The sequence below is a fragment of the Perissodus microlepis genome, chromosome 15, assembly GCF_051167445.1.
Source record: "Perissodus microlepis isolate ML-2025 ecotype Zambia chromosome 15, ASM5116744v1, whole genome shotgun sequence".
Classification (NCBI taxonomy): domain Eukaryota; kingdom Metazoa; phylum Chordata; class Actinopteri; order Cichliformes; family Cichlidae; genus Perissodus; species Perissodus microlepis.
Window position 1 is genome coordinate 13179101 of NC_140475.1, and position 19765 is coordinate 13198865.

At 41.1% G+C, this 19765-nt stretch overlaps 1 protein-coding gene and 1 long non-coding RNA gene across 3 annotated transcripts in view; one reads left to right on the forward strand and one right to left on the reverse strand.

The window, feature by feature from the left end:
• LOC146371860 (glutamate receptor ionotropic, kainate 2-like) overlaps window positions 1–19765 on the reverse strand; it is a 64726-nt gene that overhangs the window by 26679 nt on the left and 18282 nt on the right. The window contains exons 2-6 of one of the 2 annotated variants that reach the window (XM_084954187.1): window positions 16940–17107; window positions 15693–15956; window positions 13085–13266; window positions 12096–12149; window positions 10460–10633 (exon numbers count right to left, since the gene is read on the reverse strand). In XM_084954187.1, the coding sequence (XP_084810313.1) occupies window positions 10460–10633; window positions 12096–12149; window positions 13085–13266; window positions 15693–15956; window positions 16940–17107 (842 nt within the window). The remainder of the gene's footprint in view (window positions 1–10459; window positions 10634–12095; window positions 12150–13084; window positions 13267–15692; window positions 15957–16939; window positions 17108–19765) is intronic. The other variant, XM_084954188.1, reaches the window with a different exon arrangement.
• Window positions 22–19448, forward strand: LOC146371861 (uncharacterized). Its single transcript, XR_014802798.1, has 3 exons — window positions 22–134; window positions 1131–1195; window positions 19366–19448. It is a non-coding gene; the product is annotated as an uncharacterized LOC146371861 (long non-coding RNA).

Below are 19765 nucleotides of genomic sequence, written 5' to 3' on the forward strand. Positions count from 1 at the left end.
AGCATTGCCGTCAGCATCAGAGTCACAATGTCAGCAGGAGAGAGGGAAGCTCTTTGTTTTCTTGGAGCTGAAGTCACTCTGCCCTCGGATCACACGCGGACCCATGGGGTTTGATGATTTGATAGAAGAAGGAGGTAATTATTCATTTCTTTCATTTTTTTTTATATGTATTTGTGCTGCTTGACTGCACCGTCTGTGGAAGCATTAGAGTCTCAGATTCTGCTGTCAGATAAATGGCGGCATTTCTAAACTTTTTAACAATTACGTCTCCACATCGTCTCTTGATTTTTCTTTTGTTATTAAAAAAAATCCCCAGAATGGTTTATAATTTAAACTTCAATCAGGGCGTGCGATCTCACTCACAGGCCCGCTCACTGAGATATCGCATTTATTTTTAATCTGCCGAGATTTAAATTCTCGTGTAAAGTATGGACACTGATGGGAAATGTCTGTACATAATTGTTCGTTGAATTCCAACCAGTATGGAAAACAAAAGCGAGCTGCCTGCTCAGACAAATATGAGCTCACTGACAATGGCTGAGCATCTCTGTCACTTCCAGCTCCATTACTTAGAATAACAATTTAGAAAAATATACTTAATTGCTCGATGTTTAATTACTTGATGAGACTCAGAAGATCAATACCACTTTCCACCGTTTGTTGATTGAAACACTGGAGCAAGCGCTTTTCCTTTTCGAAAACAAGACACAAAAGGAGACTCCTCTAGGCATGTTAACTCAGAACCACACAGTTAAACCCAGTAGCCACAATCTTTCAACATGTTCACGCTTAGTGGCTTAAACATACAAAGCGCTTTTTTAAGGTACACTTTGTACTGGATTGATCCCTCTTGTGCCTTCAGAGGAGATTAATTCTTCATGGCATAAATTCAGCAAGGTGCTGGAAACGCTACTAAGAAATCTTGTCCATATTGATATGACAGCATCACAGAGTTGTTGCAGATTTGTCAGCTGCAGATCCATGAATTGAATCGTGGTTCCACCACAACCTAAAGGTGCCCTATTGGATTTAAATCTGGTGACTGTGGAGGCCATTTGAGTACAGTGAACTCACTGCCACAGTTTGAGATGATCCGAGCTTTGTGACATGCCGTTTTATCCTTCTGGTAGCGGTCATCTGAAGATGGGTACACTGTGGTCGTAAAGGGATGCACGTGGTCAGCAACAACACCCAGGTAGGCTGTGGCATTTAACCACTGTTCAGTTGGTATTAAAGGGCCCAAACTCTGCCAAGAAAATACCCCCCACCACCAGCAGCAGCAGCAGCAGACTGAAGCACTGAGGCAAGGCAGAATGGATCCATGCTTTCATGTTTGCCCAGAGAACTGGCACTTACTGGATTTTTTCTTTTTCAGACTATTCTCTATCATTCCTAGAAATGGTTGTATGAGAAAATCCCAGTAGATCATCAGTTTCTAAAATAGTCAGACCAGCCCGTCTGGCACCAACACCTATGATGCATTCAGCTAGCAGATAGAAGAGGTAATAAAAACTGTGGTTTTGCACAAAAATAACCAACTGGTCATATTTTGACAAGCTGGTATGAAGATAATGCTACCTTGGAGACGGGCTAACTAGATCCCCCTGTTAAAGCTAAAGTTTCACATTAGAAACTTTTTTGTTTTTACAAATTCTTTTTCTGTGTTCTTGCACAAAAGCAGAGACACATTAGCCAGATTTTGGAGTTAAAATAATGCAAATGTATTCCAACAAGTGACAAATAACAGACGTTTCCAACATTTCCAAGAAGAAAACAGTTTACAGATGTTTCTGATGCCTAAGAAAATCTGTCTACATTGTCATGTTTTTGCTAGTTTTAGTACACTGACAAATAAATCGCAATATAGCATGTGCTGCAGTTCTGCTCTCATTCATCATGCGCTACCATTAGGTAGACGCCTGATATTAATTTAATATTATAACACTAAACATGCAGCCAGACTTGATGGGAGTATTTTCAGCAATAAGAATAACAAGGAATCCCAGAGCAGATGGTATGGGTCCCACAGAGCCCAGATTTCAGCATCTTTGAGTCAGCGTGAGACTGCATGAAGTGAGGAAAAAAGACACTAATGCTGCCTAAATCCACAAGAAACTGTGGTAAGTTGCTATTAACAACCTAAATGCCAAGTTCAGTGAGAAATTCTCAGCAAGTGTACTCGAGAAAGGTGATCCTGTGAAACAGTGGCCACTAAAACACTGAGTAAGTGTTTAGTGTTTTTGAATATGAAAAAATCCCAGTAGCATTTGAAACCATCTTTCTAAAAGTTGGTGCCAAAAACTTTTGCACTGTGCTGTATTTCTTGCAGTGGCGTCTTACATGAGACCCTGGGTGATGAAAGTCACTGCACTGAGAATTGTGCAAATGTTCGGCTCTTGAAAGAAAAAGACTAGAGTGGAAAAAACACAGAAATGTGACATATGTGATTTATGGGGCATATTATGGCTTTTCTGGGTTCCCTAGCAGAGAGGGAAGAGCAGGCATTCACATCATTTTGGGGAGGAAAAAAAACCCTTGGGTGACTGCGACTCAGTGTACTGCCGTCTCTCTCTCCGTCCGTAACTTTTCCACTCCGTGTCTCTTCCTCGCTTTCTGCCTGCCTGTGCTCTGCCCCGATCCCTCCCCCCTTCAGCCTGGCTCTTCCTCCCTTTCATCCCCTTTGTCGTCCCTCTGCCTTCCCCAGTTGCTCTCTTAAGTATTTCACAGAGCCGTGTGTGAGTATTGCTCAGAGTATGAATGTATGAGGGCTTTGCCAGTGCCGTCACTGCTATTTTTTCCCCCTTTTTCTTTTGTGCATTAGAGGTTTAATCCCTTTCTCACATTGCATTTCCACATGCTGAAGCAACAGAGCAGCAGCCGTGTGGAATTTTTATTTTTTTTAAATGAGGTTTTTTGTCACAGGGAAGTAAAACTCGCTTCTTCCAACAAGGACCCCTGGGTAACTGATTCATTGATGGTGGCTGGATTTATGTGAAAGCACATTCATGGTTTTATTGTAGATTTAAGCACACTTTAAAGGGGAATAAAGGACTACACTGCAGAGGTTTTTGGTTTGAAAGAGAGGGTCCACTGGGAATCATGAGAATGCGAGCAGAACTCTGTTTGATGTCTATATATATTGATTTAGTACTGATGTAGAATTATTAAGGTGCCCTTATCATACATTGACAGATGCTTTAATGTTGACAAAACCTCCATTTTGACCTTACATAGTGCTTTTATTAATGTCTAAGTGATCTTTTTGCTTCAAAGACTTCTTTTATTGCTAACCTCCGCTCATGCTATTTTCTTGTTTAACCCTTTAATGCTGATGAATTGTAATCTCAAGGCAGAAGGGGAGAGAGCAAGAGGTTTATATCCCAGTCAGATTTTGTAAACAGTTGGTTTACACAGCTAAATTGGTGAAGCAGTTCAAATATGCCCAGGCAGCGCGTGCCAACTATCTAGTCCATCTTCTGTTTGCTCCAAACAAACTACTGGTATTGCTGCCAGAATGCTAGGGTTTACCTACAAAGATTTGTTTTACTTTCCCCTCCATTTTTAAAAATTCAGCACATAACAAGACCAAGAACCTAAATTGGAAATGACTGTAGCAAAAAATGTCTGACAGTCCCATCCAAAAAAATGTTCACTCAAAACCACAACGCGACGAACCAGCCAAGTGACACACTGCCCGCCATCTCTGGAGCCAAGATACGAGCATGGTTAAAAATATCACAGCTTGCGACTGCACGAAATATCAAATATGATGCCGTGCCTGACTACTTTATCAAGTCTGACAAAAAGAGACCGTGATTGCTCAGAGCAGTGGTGTCCCACCAGACCCTTCAGGCAACAGCATGCTTCTGGCAGCACGGTCCATTTCAGAGTCCGCCTTAATTAACACCATGCAGCCTAACCCTCACCTGATTAAGTGCCTGTTTAATATGATGGCCTTTTCTCGTATTTAATCAGCATCCAGCCAGGTTTTGCTAAAGAGGCTAGTAGGTGCCCGTTCTGAAGATTTTTATCTCCCTCAGTTCATGTCAAATGCCTTCCAAAATTTCCAGTGACAAAGCTTTTACTATTCAACCTCTCGGAAAGAAGAAAAAACATGTTTTATGATTAAATGAGGGGGTCATTTAAAGCTACGCTTCAGCTATGACAGAATGCTAGATCTAAACGGCAGTGTGGTGAAGGAGGAGAGGAGGGTTGTTAAAGGACTGAACAGTCCTTCTTAATTCCCTACCATCTGTTGGACTCGCATGCCCAGAGAGGAGAGAAGAGTGAAAATGGAGGATGTAGGAGTCCACACTTGATCCACTGTCTAAACAACACAGGCAGTGTTAATTACGTCTGGGTTAATGCTAACAGTGGCCATTTTACTGTTAGGGGGTCTCTCCCCAGATTACCAGAGTAGCAAGATGGTATCAATTAAAAACAACAACAACAACAAGAAACTCTGTTGTTTATGCGATGAGGGTTTTTTGTGTATGAACTGCAATAACTGGTTTGCAGAATGACATGAAATACTCCTTGGTTTTCATGGGTGCATACAAGAGACATACTTTTATCAAAAGTTTTCACACGCATTATATTTACACAAGAATTTTAATCATCTGGACAAATATTAAAAGTTGTCCAATTATGCACATTGGAAATTAGAAACTAAATTAGTAACTGGTATTTGGAAATAAAGTAAAGTAGAAGTAAACAGCACAAGATCCAAGATATGTTCATATTTAATGAAAGAACCTGAGCCTTTTTCAGGTTCTTACCCTGCACTCGGGGTTGCCAGAATGCTGTGGGCTATTTTTCTCGCGATGGTTTGCGTCACTGCAAATCAATACGAAATCTGAGTGATCAGCTTTATCCTGAGGGGGTCTTTGAATGTTCTGATTAGAATGAAAATGACTTGAATCATATTCTTTGTTAGTAGTCAACCAAATAAACAGCTATGTGTCAGAATCATTGCTGACGCTACAGTGACCTGTGGTCGATGTTTTTTCTTTATTTTTTTTCTTTAATATCTCATTTGTATACATCTGTGTATGTTTGTGTGTTTATGTGTCTGAAAGCTCTTGCTTATAGAAGATTACTGGATTTCTCTCTTATTTTTTTAGGATATTTATTTTAGCTTAATATAGTTATTAGTAAGAAATGGCAGTTTATACATTTTTGCAAAAGAATTATGTATATATGTATATTGAGTATCCATGTGATTGTGAGTGTAGGTGGGAGGGATGGCTTCTTGAAAGATGATAGCTTGCCAAGTGATCCCAAGGCCACCCAATATTCCTGAGCTTAAGTGCAACCATAATACACAGCTTCTTTTGCTTGCACTGGCCTCCAGGGGCTATTTGGATGATAGGGATCTGATGATGGTTGCAGTCTCTGATTGCAAATTCCCTTATTGTCCTATACATAACACCAGCGGGGGTGTGCTTACATTACTGCAGAGGAATCTCTGCCTTGCATGTGTAGTGTGGTCTGCGTTTAATCTTTACGCATGTATATAAAGGTAAAAACGTGTCCGTGCTGTGCTTAATTTGATTTGCTTTATTAACACAAAGGTAAACACAACAAGCAAACAAGACAGTGAAGTAAAATGTGTTTGAGAAAGTAAAACCAAAGGAAAGCAGGATAATAAATCTGCCTTTTAATTCCCCCTCTCTCCCTGGCTGTTCTCACTCACAAAAGGCTTCTATGGACCAAGGGAGCACTGGTGCTAATAATGTTGATACTGTGCCAAGCCCAGCTGGTGGTGCCCGGCACAGGGCATCGAGTGTCTGCTCTCCACAGTCGCTGTCTTTAAAAGGCTCTCTCCTCTGCCAACTGGGATCAGAGGAAGGGGGGATCACATTGCTCTAATGGACGCAACCAACCTGCGAACCTATGTGGCATTTGTTCTGCTAGCTCTGTCTGTACTATATCAAATACAATAACTAAGCGCCTTGTGATTCCGCGCAAAGAAAAGCGGTTTGTCGATATAAAGCAGACCAGGTTGTAATGACAACTGATTAGAAAATGACTGATACTGGAGGAGGTTTGAGAAAATCTATAAATGCTGTTATCAGAGATGGTAAGAAGGAGATATTTTACATTTCAAAGTAATATGTATCAGCTGAACTCTGTACAAAACAGAATTATAAAAAAATCCCACTAAATAATAAATGATGAAACAAATATGTGAATATTTATGATACTGCTGAACTTTCAGCTGTGGGGTAGAAGTCAGTTTGAACAAATAAAAGGATTCCCTCAACTGCTCAGTTTAATTTCTAGCAAGTTTTTTTTTTGTGTGACTCATGTCAAGCAAAATTACAGTATGCATTTAATAGTATTCTCACTGGGGAGCACCACATTTGGCTCAACACCCACACCGAGGACCTTCATTTGGCTGGAATATTGTATGAATGAAGCTCACTGGGAGAGGGATTCGTGTGTCAATATTGTCTTCCTATTGTCAGTTTCCAGGCAGTCATCCTCTGTATCAAACCCAGTAGTGATGCCAAATCTGAGCCAAGTCCTCCCCTCTTGGAACAGGCAACTGAATCCTCCTGTAGCTGTTTCAAACATACATGCTGTGCGCCACAAACACACATTTAAATGTAAACATCCATGGTAAACCCATTGTTAATGGCATGTAGCAGCCACCTAGCAAGCTCCTTCATTCTGCTCTCACTGTGTGGGTGTCTCCCACTTTACTCCCAGCAGTGCTCGTTAATGCAGCTAGGTATCTGTTCTCATCTCTCTCCCTGCTGCTCTTTACCCCCTGTGCACCATTTCTGGGCAAAACTGCTTCCTCCTCTTTCTCTTCCTAATTCATTTTCTGCTCCCATTATCCCTAATTTGAACCCAAACAGAAATGAAGTATACTTATCACAAATTATTTTAAAAGGCACAATCTGTGACACACACAAACACTGCATTTAAATCCGCTGATAGAATTTGAGTCGTTGTTGATCTGGTAGTTACTGGTGGTAATGACGAGATCATTCCAATAATACGCATGCAATTATTTCGTTTAAACGCGTTAACCACCGGAGAAAGCAAACACGTCTCGACTGGAACTGGGGCACAGAGGATTCATCGTGTCATGCGGCATTAAGAGAGAAGTCTAATGAAGAAAACGATTAAATGTTGCATTTCGCATTGTTTAAATGCATGCGTGCTCCACATTTGGTTTTCAGAATAGCATCCAGAGGCACGTGTTACAAAAACAACTGGTGTGTGCACTTGGCAGCGCCGCGTTTCACAAGTCAATTTTACTCACTAGTACATGTGCGAGTGCTAAAGGGCTCTCGCATGCTCAGGCACGACGTGCGAGCCGTTTGTTTAGCCTAATGAAATGTGTTAAAATTAGGATGCAGGAGATCATCTCATATTGCAAATCACAGCTTGCAAGTTGCAAATCTGGCAAATGGGACCCGGTATATGCATGTAACATTTTCTGTTAGGCGTGTAATTTTTATCCCACGGGGGAACACCAGGCTGCCACTAACAATTACACATCAAAGCAGTAATGCAATGCAATTACACTGAATAGCTAAAAATGATCACCATATACACTGTTAAATATGAACAGCTTCAGGATTTCCAAAGATTTAGCACTTTCTTGTGTACTACCTACCTAAAAGGGACCTAAAAGGGAGCTATCCAACCACTCTGTGCATATTAATTACAAATCTAACTCTAACTATTTTATCCTTATTATTATTATAATGATTACAGTGGCCTTTGTTGAGGAGCATTTCTGTGTAGTGTTTGTTGTTTTCAATTAATTTCACCCATGTGTCTTATTTTTGTCCCATGTGATCGAAAGGAGCAGCAACACCCATGTCATAGCCAACATATTATCCAAACAACTGCTCTCTACTAATAAGAGAGTGATAATTATGAGCTATTACACCAGAATTTTCAATTGTTTTGATGACACTGGAGAACATCCAGCTCTGTGGTGGTAATTATAGCTCAATGAAATGCAGACATAAATGAAATGGTGGAGATGCAGAAAATATCCAGGCCTAAAACCTCAGCGAGGCGTACAACTGGGAAGATCTTTTTTTCCCTATTTTCCTTCTCCTTAGTTAAATCCTGGTATATACTTAGCTCAGCGATCGGGGATTTAAAATAATTCAAATTAAAACAAAGCATTAAAAGCAAATATCTCATTAGCTGAAGGCAATAATTAGAAACAGATGGGACAAAATAATAATCAGATTAGACACGAGATATCTAATAAATCTGCTGGGTGCATTTCTCAGTACACGGGCTGCGGGTCTTTAGTTGCTGTAAATTCACCTCACGATGCAGGGTTAAAACAACTTGAGCTTCACATTACTTGGGGGATATTGTCAAAGAGTCGACACAAACAAGCAAGATCAACAGCGCACTCACACACGCACGCAAAAATAACTGGACTAATTAGCCCTGCTACTTTGATTATGTGTCCTTCCATGTCAGAGATACCTCTGCCAAACAGGGTTAGGAGGCAGGGGCTCAGTGTGTCTGCGGCTTCGAGCTTGCCTAGTCTGAGGAAGGGCTTCTCATTATGCGTCCTTTCCTCAGACACTTGGCCTCACCCAAAGCACCAAGTGTCTGTGTGATTATTCACTACCCTGCAACACCGGGCTAGTGGCGTAAGCAAACATCAGATGCACCTCTCAATATTTGTAACACCCTCTCCCCCATCTTTCCTGTCCAATCTTCTCTCACCCCTCCTCCTCATCAAACACCCCCCCACCACCACCCCTTTTTGCCGCAACCCATTTCACCTCACCCCTCCCCTTCCCTACCTCCTCTCATCTCAGTCAATCACAAGGTGACACAGATGGCGTTGTCCTGGTAACCATCTCTACACAACTGTTGCCTGGTCACCGAGCACAAACAAGCCCAGAGCCCAGCAAGGCTTCTGTACTGCACAGAAAAGGAACACGGCACCAGAGAGGAGAAATAAAAGGCTAGAGGCAAGGTCGGGGGTGGAAGGTCACACGCTGGCCGCTGCAGCACTCTACCGCTTTATTTAATGACACCCTTATAGGTGTCACCTTTAACCCGAGGCGGTATAGATGAAGTATCAGGAAAATCTATGGAATGACTAAAAAAAAGAAAAAATGAATTGTATTTGCGTTACGGAAAAGCAGATTGTTATTTAAAACGCGTTCATATTCCGTCTAAGTACAGAATAATTTTATATGAGCAGCAAAACCGTTTCTCCATTATGTATTTAATATAACATCAAAATGGCAGTGTTTGTACATTCAGGCTGCACTCTCTGCATTCGCTCATTACAAAGACCTGTCTTAAGGTGAAACGAAAATACCCAAGACTAGCATGCACTCCGTCGAGCATGCTATTGGATGCATTATTTATTATTCAGCCCAGTGATTCTAATCCAATGAGATACGTCAATACATAGGATAGAATCTGACAAAATGATTCATGCAATGCTAATTAATCACTTCAGCCATCTCCACTGAAATCAATTAATTTCCACTGATGTAAAAAAACAAAAAAAATCAAGTGCATCATGCCGATGCTTGAGGGAAATAGAATATTACATTTCTGTTTTAAAGCCGTGCATGCTGAATATTTCTGACATAACTTGGGCTGTAATATATGTAGATACATTTAAAAACACACACATTTAAATTCATCACAAACTGTGTGTGTTCATTTTTGATCATGTGTAAGCTTGAATTAAGGCTGTGATTGATATGAATAGACACCATGCACTGTGGCTAATTCAAAGGCTTGTCTTTAAGTCTCTAATGAAAAGATTCTTCTTTCATTGCACAGATTTTAGAAACCATATCTTAAGTCTGCCAAGAACAAAGAGAGGCAGGCTAAAAGAAGAAAAAAAAAGGTGTTTGTCTCAAAGGAAGGTGTTGTGAGGGAGGTGGAGTAAATTGACTGTTTACAACAACAGACCCAGAAAGGGACCTTGAATGTCCATGACGAGCTCCATTCCGTTTTCACTTTCAAATCACCTTATCCCATGCTTTTTTGGATGCCATCCTAAAAAACCTGGGCCATAATTTCCATCCAATTTGCTCCCTCTCTCTGCATGAACACTGACAGATTGTCATATTTTGGCCACGCTCCCAGAGGAGAGTTGTGAGAGGCAGGAGGGCAGATAAACGGCTATTACCATTCACACCAGCTCATTACGGAGCATTTAGACCCAGGAGCACCAACTCAAAAGCTCCACGCGGTACCCACCCCAGGAGCCCCTCACAATTGAGTTTGTGATTGACAACTGGTACTCAGTTACAGTTCTTTTCCTCCACAGCTACGCTCTATTTCAAAACACTCATTTTGTTTCATCAATCAAAAAAAACCAACAAAAAAACAAAAACAGAAAACTTTATGCATGGCATCCAAATTATTTGGGCAGTTTTTATTTTTATGTGGACAGTAAGACGTACACATCTTAGATAAAAAGGTTTGGGCCTACCGTCATGAATCCATCCAGCAGGCCCGAGTCTGGCTTGGGAGGGGCTTGTAATCTCTCCATTGACCACTTCTCGATGATCGACGACACCTGAGAGTTTTCTGTGTTGAGTATGCGGAAACCGGTCATGTTGACTCCACTGTAGCGATATGGTTCCATGTCAAGGGCGAAAAGGTCCTAGAGGCGCAAAGATCAAAATGTAACTGCGTTTGATCTGAAAAAAAAATCATGATTTTCTCATCTTCCCTCCTCCACTGCTATACATCGCTCATTTTCATAATTACAAGTCGACGTTTGAGCGGCAGCCACTGCCAAATGAGGGAGCGCAAAAGGGTGCAGTTGAAGGGATTTCAGGAGCTATTTCATCTTATGCTGAGACAGTAGCCTTGATAAAGGCAAGCCTTTCAAGGTTACCGGCATGCTTTTGGTGGACTGCCATCTATCATGTGGACGGAAAAGGACGACCCAATTGTCCCGCATGCAGCATGTCTGGCATCTCACCAGGCAGATGTCTCTGGGATGCAACAACACAGTTGACAGAGAAACAGCGGGTGATGGACGCAGAATGGGGCTGCCGTGGTCAATGTTTGCTGTCCTATTCCGAGAGCAGCATGAATGGCTTGGTACCAGTGTGCAGCATCTCGGGCCAGCACACTGGCTTCCAATTCTGCCAAACACTGACTGATGTTAAAGTAGGCATGCTTCCATCCCGGCAAGAAACAGCATGCCACCGAAAGAGGCCTATAATCACTATTCTCTTCCCTTTCCCAATGACATACCTGCTGTCACTCACTCCCCTTTCATCTAGGCAGGTTCTTACTGTATGTGGATGCACTAGGGATAGTTACATGTCCTCTGCAATGGTAAATGTCTTTTCAGGTCAGTTTTCTCTAACCTTTTCTTCACCCTTTCCAACTGTGTTCCAAACAACACAGCGGGCTATTTGTTTGTTAGAGCTATAATGGACCAAATGGGTGACAGTCTCATCTGCTCAGGGCTATTATCTAAGCTCTCAGTCTTCTGTTCTCTGGGCTCAGTGAAGATGTGCTGCTTTTCATCTGGAGTGTGAGAAGCAATCTTTGTAGCGGCTAGATCAAAGAAATTTAGCAAACTTCAATCGCTGCTGGAGTGAGAATAAAATACCTCCAACTGCTTTTGTTTCCTAAACTCTGGGTAGTGGTCAGCCAGGTGAGGTGAGAAGGTTGTTCAGAATTTAGAAAATAAATTAAAGTTAAACTTTCTCAACAGACGCAGTGGAATGCAAAGGGTATATTTATAATAGACTGCATAACAATGACTCAGCCTTTCAAGGGCATCGGTTTCTGTGATCACAAAGTCAACTTGCACTTCGGGTTCAAAACGCCTCACATAAAATGAAAATAATGGGATGTTTTTCTTTGACTAGTTCTCGGTTAGCGGTATTAAATTGTATTCTCAGAAATGAAAAAGTGACAGGTAATTTTTCATTGCAACAAGGAAAAAAAACAGATTAATGTTTGCACTACAATGGGCTCAGAAGAAGAAATATCTCCAAACAGCACGTTATCAAGTGGACGGGGCTGTGCAAAAAGAAAAAAAGTAACAAAACACAGTCTATCATCACATCTTGTCAACAACAAAAAAGTCCCAGGGTACTCACCAGGGTTGTAAATATATAATGATAGTACTCCGTCATCATACCCATTGCCAGGGCCTACAGGGAGAAATAAAAAGCAAGCAGTAACTAAAAGTCAATTACAAATAGCTTAATGAATTGCGGTATTAGAATTACTAATTGACCTGTTATTTAATACATATTGCCACCCTGACACCTGTCAGAAAGGCACCTGAGACTGGAAAAAATGTGAAAGTGGGGGCCTGCCAAGGCATTTTTAATTGTCCTGATGACTGATGAACAGACTTATTCGGTTATTATTACACTCAGAGCCGAGACGGTATCATGACACTGACAGTAATTTGACTTGAAAAAATCAGTCTATGCGTCCACATTGCTCACGTTTCTCCCAATACGCTGTACATTATATCCTAAGTCCATGCGGGCTCGGCACTGCATTGTGCATGCAACGATAAATAACAAACAAAATATGCGCCACAATAAAGAATCATTAGTTTTGACACACAGCTATAGAGAGAACTCCAACTGTGCAATATGCTTGTGAGAAGACTTGAGCTCAACAACAACCCCCACGGTTCTCATTAATAATGCGCCTCTGCTAAATGAATTGAACATGCCTGTGAGCAGAATTAGACTTTATAATTTAAAAGAAAAAAAATATGTACAATGGAAAGCATCCATTATGATGGGCCACGAGTAGATATCTAACACACAAAGATTAAAGATGTACAGATCTGCAGCAGTTCTTAAAGAGAGAAAGAATAAGATAGGGATCACACATGGACTTATGTTTATTATTTTAGCACATATATATGTGTATATATATGAGTCTGGGTACTCAGTAGCATGTGAAAATTTCTTTAAGGGGAAATTATGTAAATTTTATACAGTAGCTAACTTACTTTTAACTAAATTCAGGAAACGGTGTGATAAAATTACTTATGCTGTTCACAAATGCTGCAGACATCCGTGAGTCTAAGAGAGTATCAGGGCTCATTAAGGTGAGTTGATACCTGTTTCAGGATCCAGGCAGCCATCTCATGTCCACAATCAAATATGACATGGAACTCCTTTGCCTTCTTCATCTCCTTCAGAAGTGGCTTGGCGTCCTTGGTCTCTGTGGGCAGCTGTCGGATCTTCAAACGAATGTTGTATCGTGAAGGTGCCTTGATCAGCTCCTGCAGTCGAATGAGACCTGCAGACAAAGAGGATACATATATAGTGTGAAAGGACCATTTTAAAGATGCAGCAATATGGTGTGTTTGATGTGCCACCATTTTGAAGTATCTCTGATTCTAAGGAGGCCACGAAGACCAATTGGAGTCATGTATTCTCAGCAGAAAAAATATGCTCATATGCATGTCTTCCTAATCCGCAGTCTATTGATCCTCCTACTCATGCTTGGCAAGCAAACAGACAGCTACAGACTTATCAAGAGAATGTTACACCAAGCCAGCACATTGCACTCTTTCATAACAAAAACCACAATACAGAGAGCGCCTCATTTTGCAACCTCCTACAGAAAGTCCCATCCTGAAAGAAGCTTCCCAAATGGTGATTTGCTCTTGTCTTCCATGATACCATAGAATAGCGCGGAATAGGTTCAATTTTTATCCAGATGGAAAGCCGTGGTCAATCCTGCCTCTTCTGCCTCTCTCACATACACTTCAGACGTGTTCTGATGAGAGAGGCTCTGTTTGCCCAGCTTGTACTTGCCCCCAGGGAGCCCGGCGCCTTCGTCACACATTGAGCTACAATCTTCACCTTTCATTTCTCGACCACACGCTCAGGTAGAAAGCTCTCCGGGAGATACTGTGATGAGATTACAATGAGTTTCTCCCTCAGTAAAGAACTTCAGAGTCCAGGGATGAAAGAGGCTGGATTGATGGGAGAGATGATTACTTGTCATGGGTATAAAAATGGATGGAGCAGCAAGGATAGTTTGAGAGGGAACTGGAGAGAGATAGGATTTTTTTTTTCAACCACTTTAAGATAGCTCAGCCTATTTTTTATTTTGAAATGAAGTGCTGTGTGAGCAGTTTAATGGTCTTACTGTGAGTGGGGCTGGGTCTCCCTGAGGCCTATAGAAAGATTGGTGTGAAATAGGAACATGCAGGTCTCGCCTTGAAAAGTACCATTGTAGGGAGGAATACTGAACCTATACAGCTTTCCTCAGGTAATCCCAATAGATCCCTACTCTAGGGCATGTCTGCGTCTCCCTGTTTTTGTTCGAACTGACACTTTGGGAGGTGTTAAGCTAGGAAAAAAAATCTGTCAAGGGAGCTCAACGTTTGGGAAACACTGTCATTGTAGATGTTTGTGGGCTCTGGCTAATTCCTTCAGACTTTCCCCCTGGATCTTCTAACGGCTGTGTGTGAATATTTTATCCCCTCTGATAGTTTTTCCTGTCAGCCATCAGATAGGCTCCAATCAGCAGCGCGGGGCTCTGGAGCATGAAGCTGTGTGATTACAGCCTGAGACCGGGTGGAAACGGAGGGGGTAAACAACATGGCTGTGCAGCTGTCACACTTTTCAGGGCGTCAGGTGCGTTACAGCCTATACGTACCACAGAGGAGGCCCAAGCAGCTCCTATCTGATGCAGAGAGAGGTGAGAGATCACCCCGTTTGGCATCTCTCCGGGACAGTTTGCAGGAGAGTGAGGGTGTTAACATACTGAGCTCCAAGGTAGGAAGAGAGGGGAGGTCAAGGAGATGAGTCAAAATAATGTGGCAAGTGGGACAAGCCAATGGGATATCAGCTGAGGTTAATGTATGAGTGCTAGAACGCTGCAGGATTGGCTATTTACAATATATCACAGATGTGGAAGAAGAGACACTTGAAGAAGTCAAATGGCTGTAAAAGTGATGCTTTCAAAAGGAACAAAAGGGCTCTCGTATCTATTTAGAGGCGCTGCATAGGATGTCAACTACAAGACTATATAGACTGGTGGAGAGAAGAAATTGAATTCATTAGGCAACCTGAAAATTTAATCCTCCTCTCTGCTCTGTAATTTACTTACATTTACTTGTCAACCACGTCATGCCAAAAAGCTCATAACTTGTGAATACGCATTTGAATATTGTTATCTTCTCTAGAGTGATTATACTTTACCTTGTAAAACTCTCACTGTACTCCAGCTAAAATACGACTCGCCTTTTAAAAAGCACGTTACGAGGCACTCCGCAAAGTCACAGGATAGACAAAATGGCTCAGAGACTCATTTGATTGCCACCCTCAGAGATCAAGTGTCTTTGTGTGTTATTAATGGCTGTTGTCAGCGCCCACATACTACAATTCTGCATTGCATTAATCTGAAGAGACACAGGGTCATTCTGGGTAATGTGGTTCTCGTTTTTTTTCCGTGCTGCTGCTCACTCTCCTGGAAGACTGACATGGGCAGCACCTGGAGGACTAAGGCAGAACAGTAAGCTATTGATTTCTGAATTAACTTGACAGGTTACAAAGCACTCTCTGAACTCTGAGCAGCACTGCTGCTTTTTGTAGATCACCTGGTACTTCTTTCTTACTGGACATTGTTTTTTGGTTGGTTTTAAGAATTGTCACATCCATCATCACACAAAACACGCACCAGTGGAAAATGAAGACAGACACCGACTGTACCTGTACCTGTGCTGTCGTCATAGACCACGGTGACTGTTCTCCACTTGAAGAAGTGCACCAGGTCGAGAATGGCTCTGCTGAGGGAGGAGAAGTCAGGGTATAGGCTGACATAGTACGAGTCCCTGTTGTCTGACACCTGATGCTTCCACTTGGTCTGGATGTGGGGCACTCCCAAAGCATTGCAGATGGACTGGACCGCGTTAGCTGACGAGCTGTGTGAGGGGCCAAAAATGGCCGCCACACCTAAGGAAAGCTGGTCACATGCTGACGGGGTAGCAAGGAAAAATAAAACAAAAGAAAACAAAAAGACAGTTAGTTTCATGTTTCGGTTATGCTTTTAAGTTTCACTATATCTCATATTCTCTGCTCAATTTTTTTCTTTTTTTTGTCCACATGTCACCCGAAGCAACCAAAAAATAAACAGAACCGGTGCTTAATAATTTCCTCAGCCCAGCAGATAATCTTAATTCCGACTGTGGAATTTTCTTTTATAGCCGCTAGCGGTTCGGAGCGTTGTTTATACAAGCTGGACCTCTGTTTGGGTAGGAAGGAGAACATCTTTCACACTGTTCCACTGTGGTTGTGATTGATGTGGGCAAACAAAGAGAGGGGGAAAAAAAGATGGGAACACTCGGGGAAAAAAATAGCAAATTAATAAGCCTCGCAACTGTGAGGACTCCACAAGGTATCTTTGGTCATTTTTCTCCCCTTCGTTAGCTCAACTCTCTTTAAACTCTGTCAATTAGTAGCCCATTTTAACAAATAAATGTCAAGTCATTTGTGGATGTAAACTGCATTAGTGGTTAGATGGGGCGAATAACAGAAAATATTCTACGATTTACTCTGTGGTTTTATCTGGAATCACTGCCCGGTTTACACGTTCATAATAATAATAATGATGCAATAATCTTCTTTACTGTGAGCAGTAAATTGAGATTTCAGACACCGTGAACACAAATGCTTGTCCATCATCAGTGACCAACAGGGCAGGTTTTAGGTTTCCTCTACAAAAGGTTCATGCATTACACATGGGATTTACAGCATAAAAATACAAGCAATACATGGACATTACTTTTATCCTTTTAACTGACAAAACATGAATCGATTTGACACTCAAATAGGAAAGTAGAGTGTGCAGCGTTTGTCTGAATGGCTACCTGTAAAATACTAATTCATGTAAGAACAAAAACATAAAAGCACTCACAGTGAGATTCAGCTAAATGTCCTTTCCATTCCTCTTGACTCACCTTTCCGGGAAGCCTCAAAGCTGTCAAAGATGTTTATTCTCTGGATGTCATAGGTCAGCGTGGTGTTGGGGAGCAATGTTCGGTTCCTGTTGATTGTGTTCAAGGCAAATTTAAAGGCTAGTTCCTCTGCTCCCGAGGGGCCGCTCTCAATGGATTCAAATATTCCTCCTGAGGGATAAAAAGCAGGAGAGAACAAGACGTTTGAATGGCGAGTCCAGCCTCCTGTAATTGCCATAGATTCCTTAACACAAGAAACCTTCAAGTAAATGATGGATATGATGCAGGCAATTACAGCTCAAGCAGTGCATCATTTTTTAAGTATTTGTACTCATATTATTGATGCTGCTGTGTTCAATGCTTTTCACAGCTCAGTCTCATGCTGACATGAAACAGATTTACAATGCGGAGTAGGCATTTGGATCCCTGCTGATTTGCATTCTGTGGCAGTCGTCGGCGTAATTATAGGCAATTAGTTGCATTGGGAGGTGAGTTCAGGGGTGGTTGCCCTTCTTTAACTCCCTCGCTCAGCCTTGACAGAAAGGTTCACTCTACCAGTTGTCCCATTGATTTAAATGATTCTCAAATGAGATGCGAGCAAAGAAAGCCGGGCAAGAGCAGAGGGAAATTAAAGTGAAAAGGTAGATGAGAGAATAAGAGCCACGGGGGAAATCAGAAACATATTTAAAGTGGGTATAAATAGAGGCAAGTCAGAAAGACAGATAACGAGAAGGTCAATCAAATCAGAAATTAAGATGCCATTGGGGCATTTTTAACAATACTAATTAAAAACATATGAACCTAACTGTATATCTCACTGTTTACTCGGTTGGTTCTGTTGCTGTCCGGCAAATCTTGTTACCTTTTTGGTGTCTGTAACTGATGAAATAAAAACTTTTACATAACCAAACTATTTGCGCAGACACTATAATTACTGCTGCAAAGAAAGGTGTTGTCAGTTTAAAATAGCATCCTTCAGAACTGTCAGTTATTCTGAGCACAACAGGGACAATTAATGCTCCAGCTGGTCTATTTATGCACTTCAGGATCCGAGACAAAGAATATCAATGTTTAAAGTGAGCCACTACAAATGTGTCTTGTTTTCTGATTATGTCAAGCATAATTTATCTGCATGTATTTACACTGGACTTGGTATGCTTTCTCATATTTTCTGTCTTTGGGATCCTGTTGAAATTGTAGATGGTCCCGTTAAACACAGGTGATGCAAGTCATTCTTAGACTGCTATAAACACCCATCTCACACAAGTCTTGGATCTTTAGGATGTCAATTAGAGCAGCTATCCCTACAGTAGTTGCTCTGGCTTTGACCCAACCTTCTGTTTGCAAGCCATTTTGAGGAAAGCTGGCTTAAAGGAAGAGGAGCTTGTATGGGCAGAAATCTGTGCCATCAGAAACTGAATTTGAATAAGTTAAATTTGAATTTGAATTGCTCAGATTGAATCTGAATTGTAACTTGAATAAATGCTTTTGAAAACTGAATTTGAATTAGTCTAATTTGAAATTGAATTTATGGTTTGAAAATGATCATCACTAAATTGAAATTGAATTTTATATTTTGAAAATGAATTGATTTGCTTTGAAACTGCATTTTATCCTTTAAAAATTCAGCTCTCGAATAATTTCAGTTTCACTTCTCACCATTCAGTTTCAGTTCTACAATTCAATTTCAGTTCCAAAATTCAGTTTTTTGGAACTTACATCCGGTTCCGGTTCAAGCGCAGATTAATAGAACTACGTTTTACTAGCGGACCGAAAGTGTTACTGACGGGAATCTACAGCGTCTTGAGCTGAATTAAGACTTCAGAAGTCATTCGTCATGTCGAATGACCAGCGGATAAACTCTCAGGTTGTTAATAAATGTATTACATGTATAAGAACAAGCGTCATGTTAACAAATGATAGCCGTAAGGTAACTTTTATGCTTATTGTAGCTGTTAGCTAAAAACGCTAATTTAGCGTAGTTTGCCCTGAATTCAGCTTTGACAAACAAATATAGTCGACTGTTTCTAGTAGAATTCCAGAGTTGTCATCTTGTACCCTCTCAGAGTACCCCCTCTGTATGCTTGCAGAGACCCCTACAGTAGGGAAACATGCAAAACAGTGTCCAAACCTTTGTATTTTAGCTTTATTTATGTCTTACACAGCATCCCAACTCTTTAGCTAACTTAATAACTTTAGCTAAAGTGAATAGTTAGTCTAATTCATTAGTGCAGCATTACTGGATCACCTCTGTTTGAAGTGATATAATATGATATACAACTATCACTGTGTTTAACTACCATAATAATTCTTAGGGTACTGAGTGCATGCTTAATTATTATTTTTTTTTTTAAAAACATACTGCTCCATTACTATGTTTGACATGCTGAAGTTGTCGGGTCACCTCCTAAATCGACCATCTCTTACAGGTGTTTTGTGCCAGAAATGGAGTGTCCACTGAAGACTGAATCTCTACGCCTTGCCATTGATCCCTCTTGTGCCTTCATCTAGACAAGAGACATTAACTTAACCACTCTCATATGCTCTGTACCTACATCACCTTCCCTGACAGTCGTAGCTTGGCTCATCTGAGGGTGAAATTATAAGAATGTGTTATTTTGCAAAGTGCTCTCCAGGGTTCCTAAATAAAATATGGCATTGAGGTCATTTCTTTTGAATTAATCCCTTCTTCTGAAATTTAAGAACCTCTCCTGGTTTTAATGGCACTTTGGATTTCTTTACTTTCTGTTCCACTTCCAAACCCAAATAGATGCTGACAAGCTGACACAGTAACATGGAAGAGGGAAAGACGTTGGAAAGGACTACTAC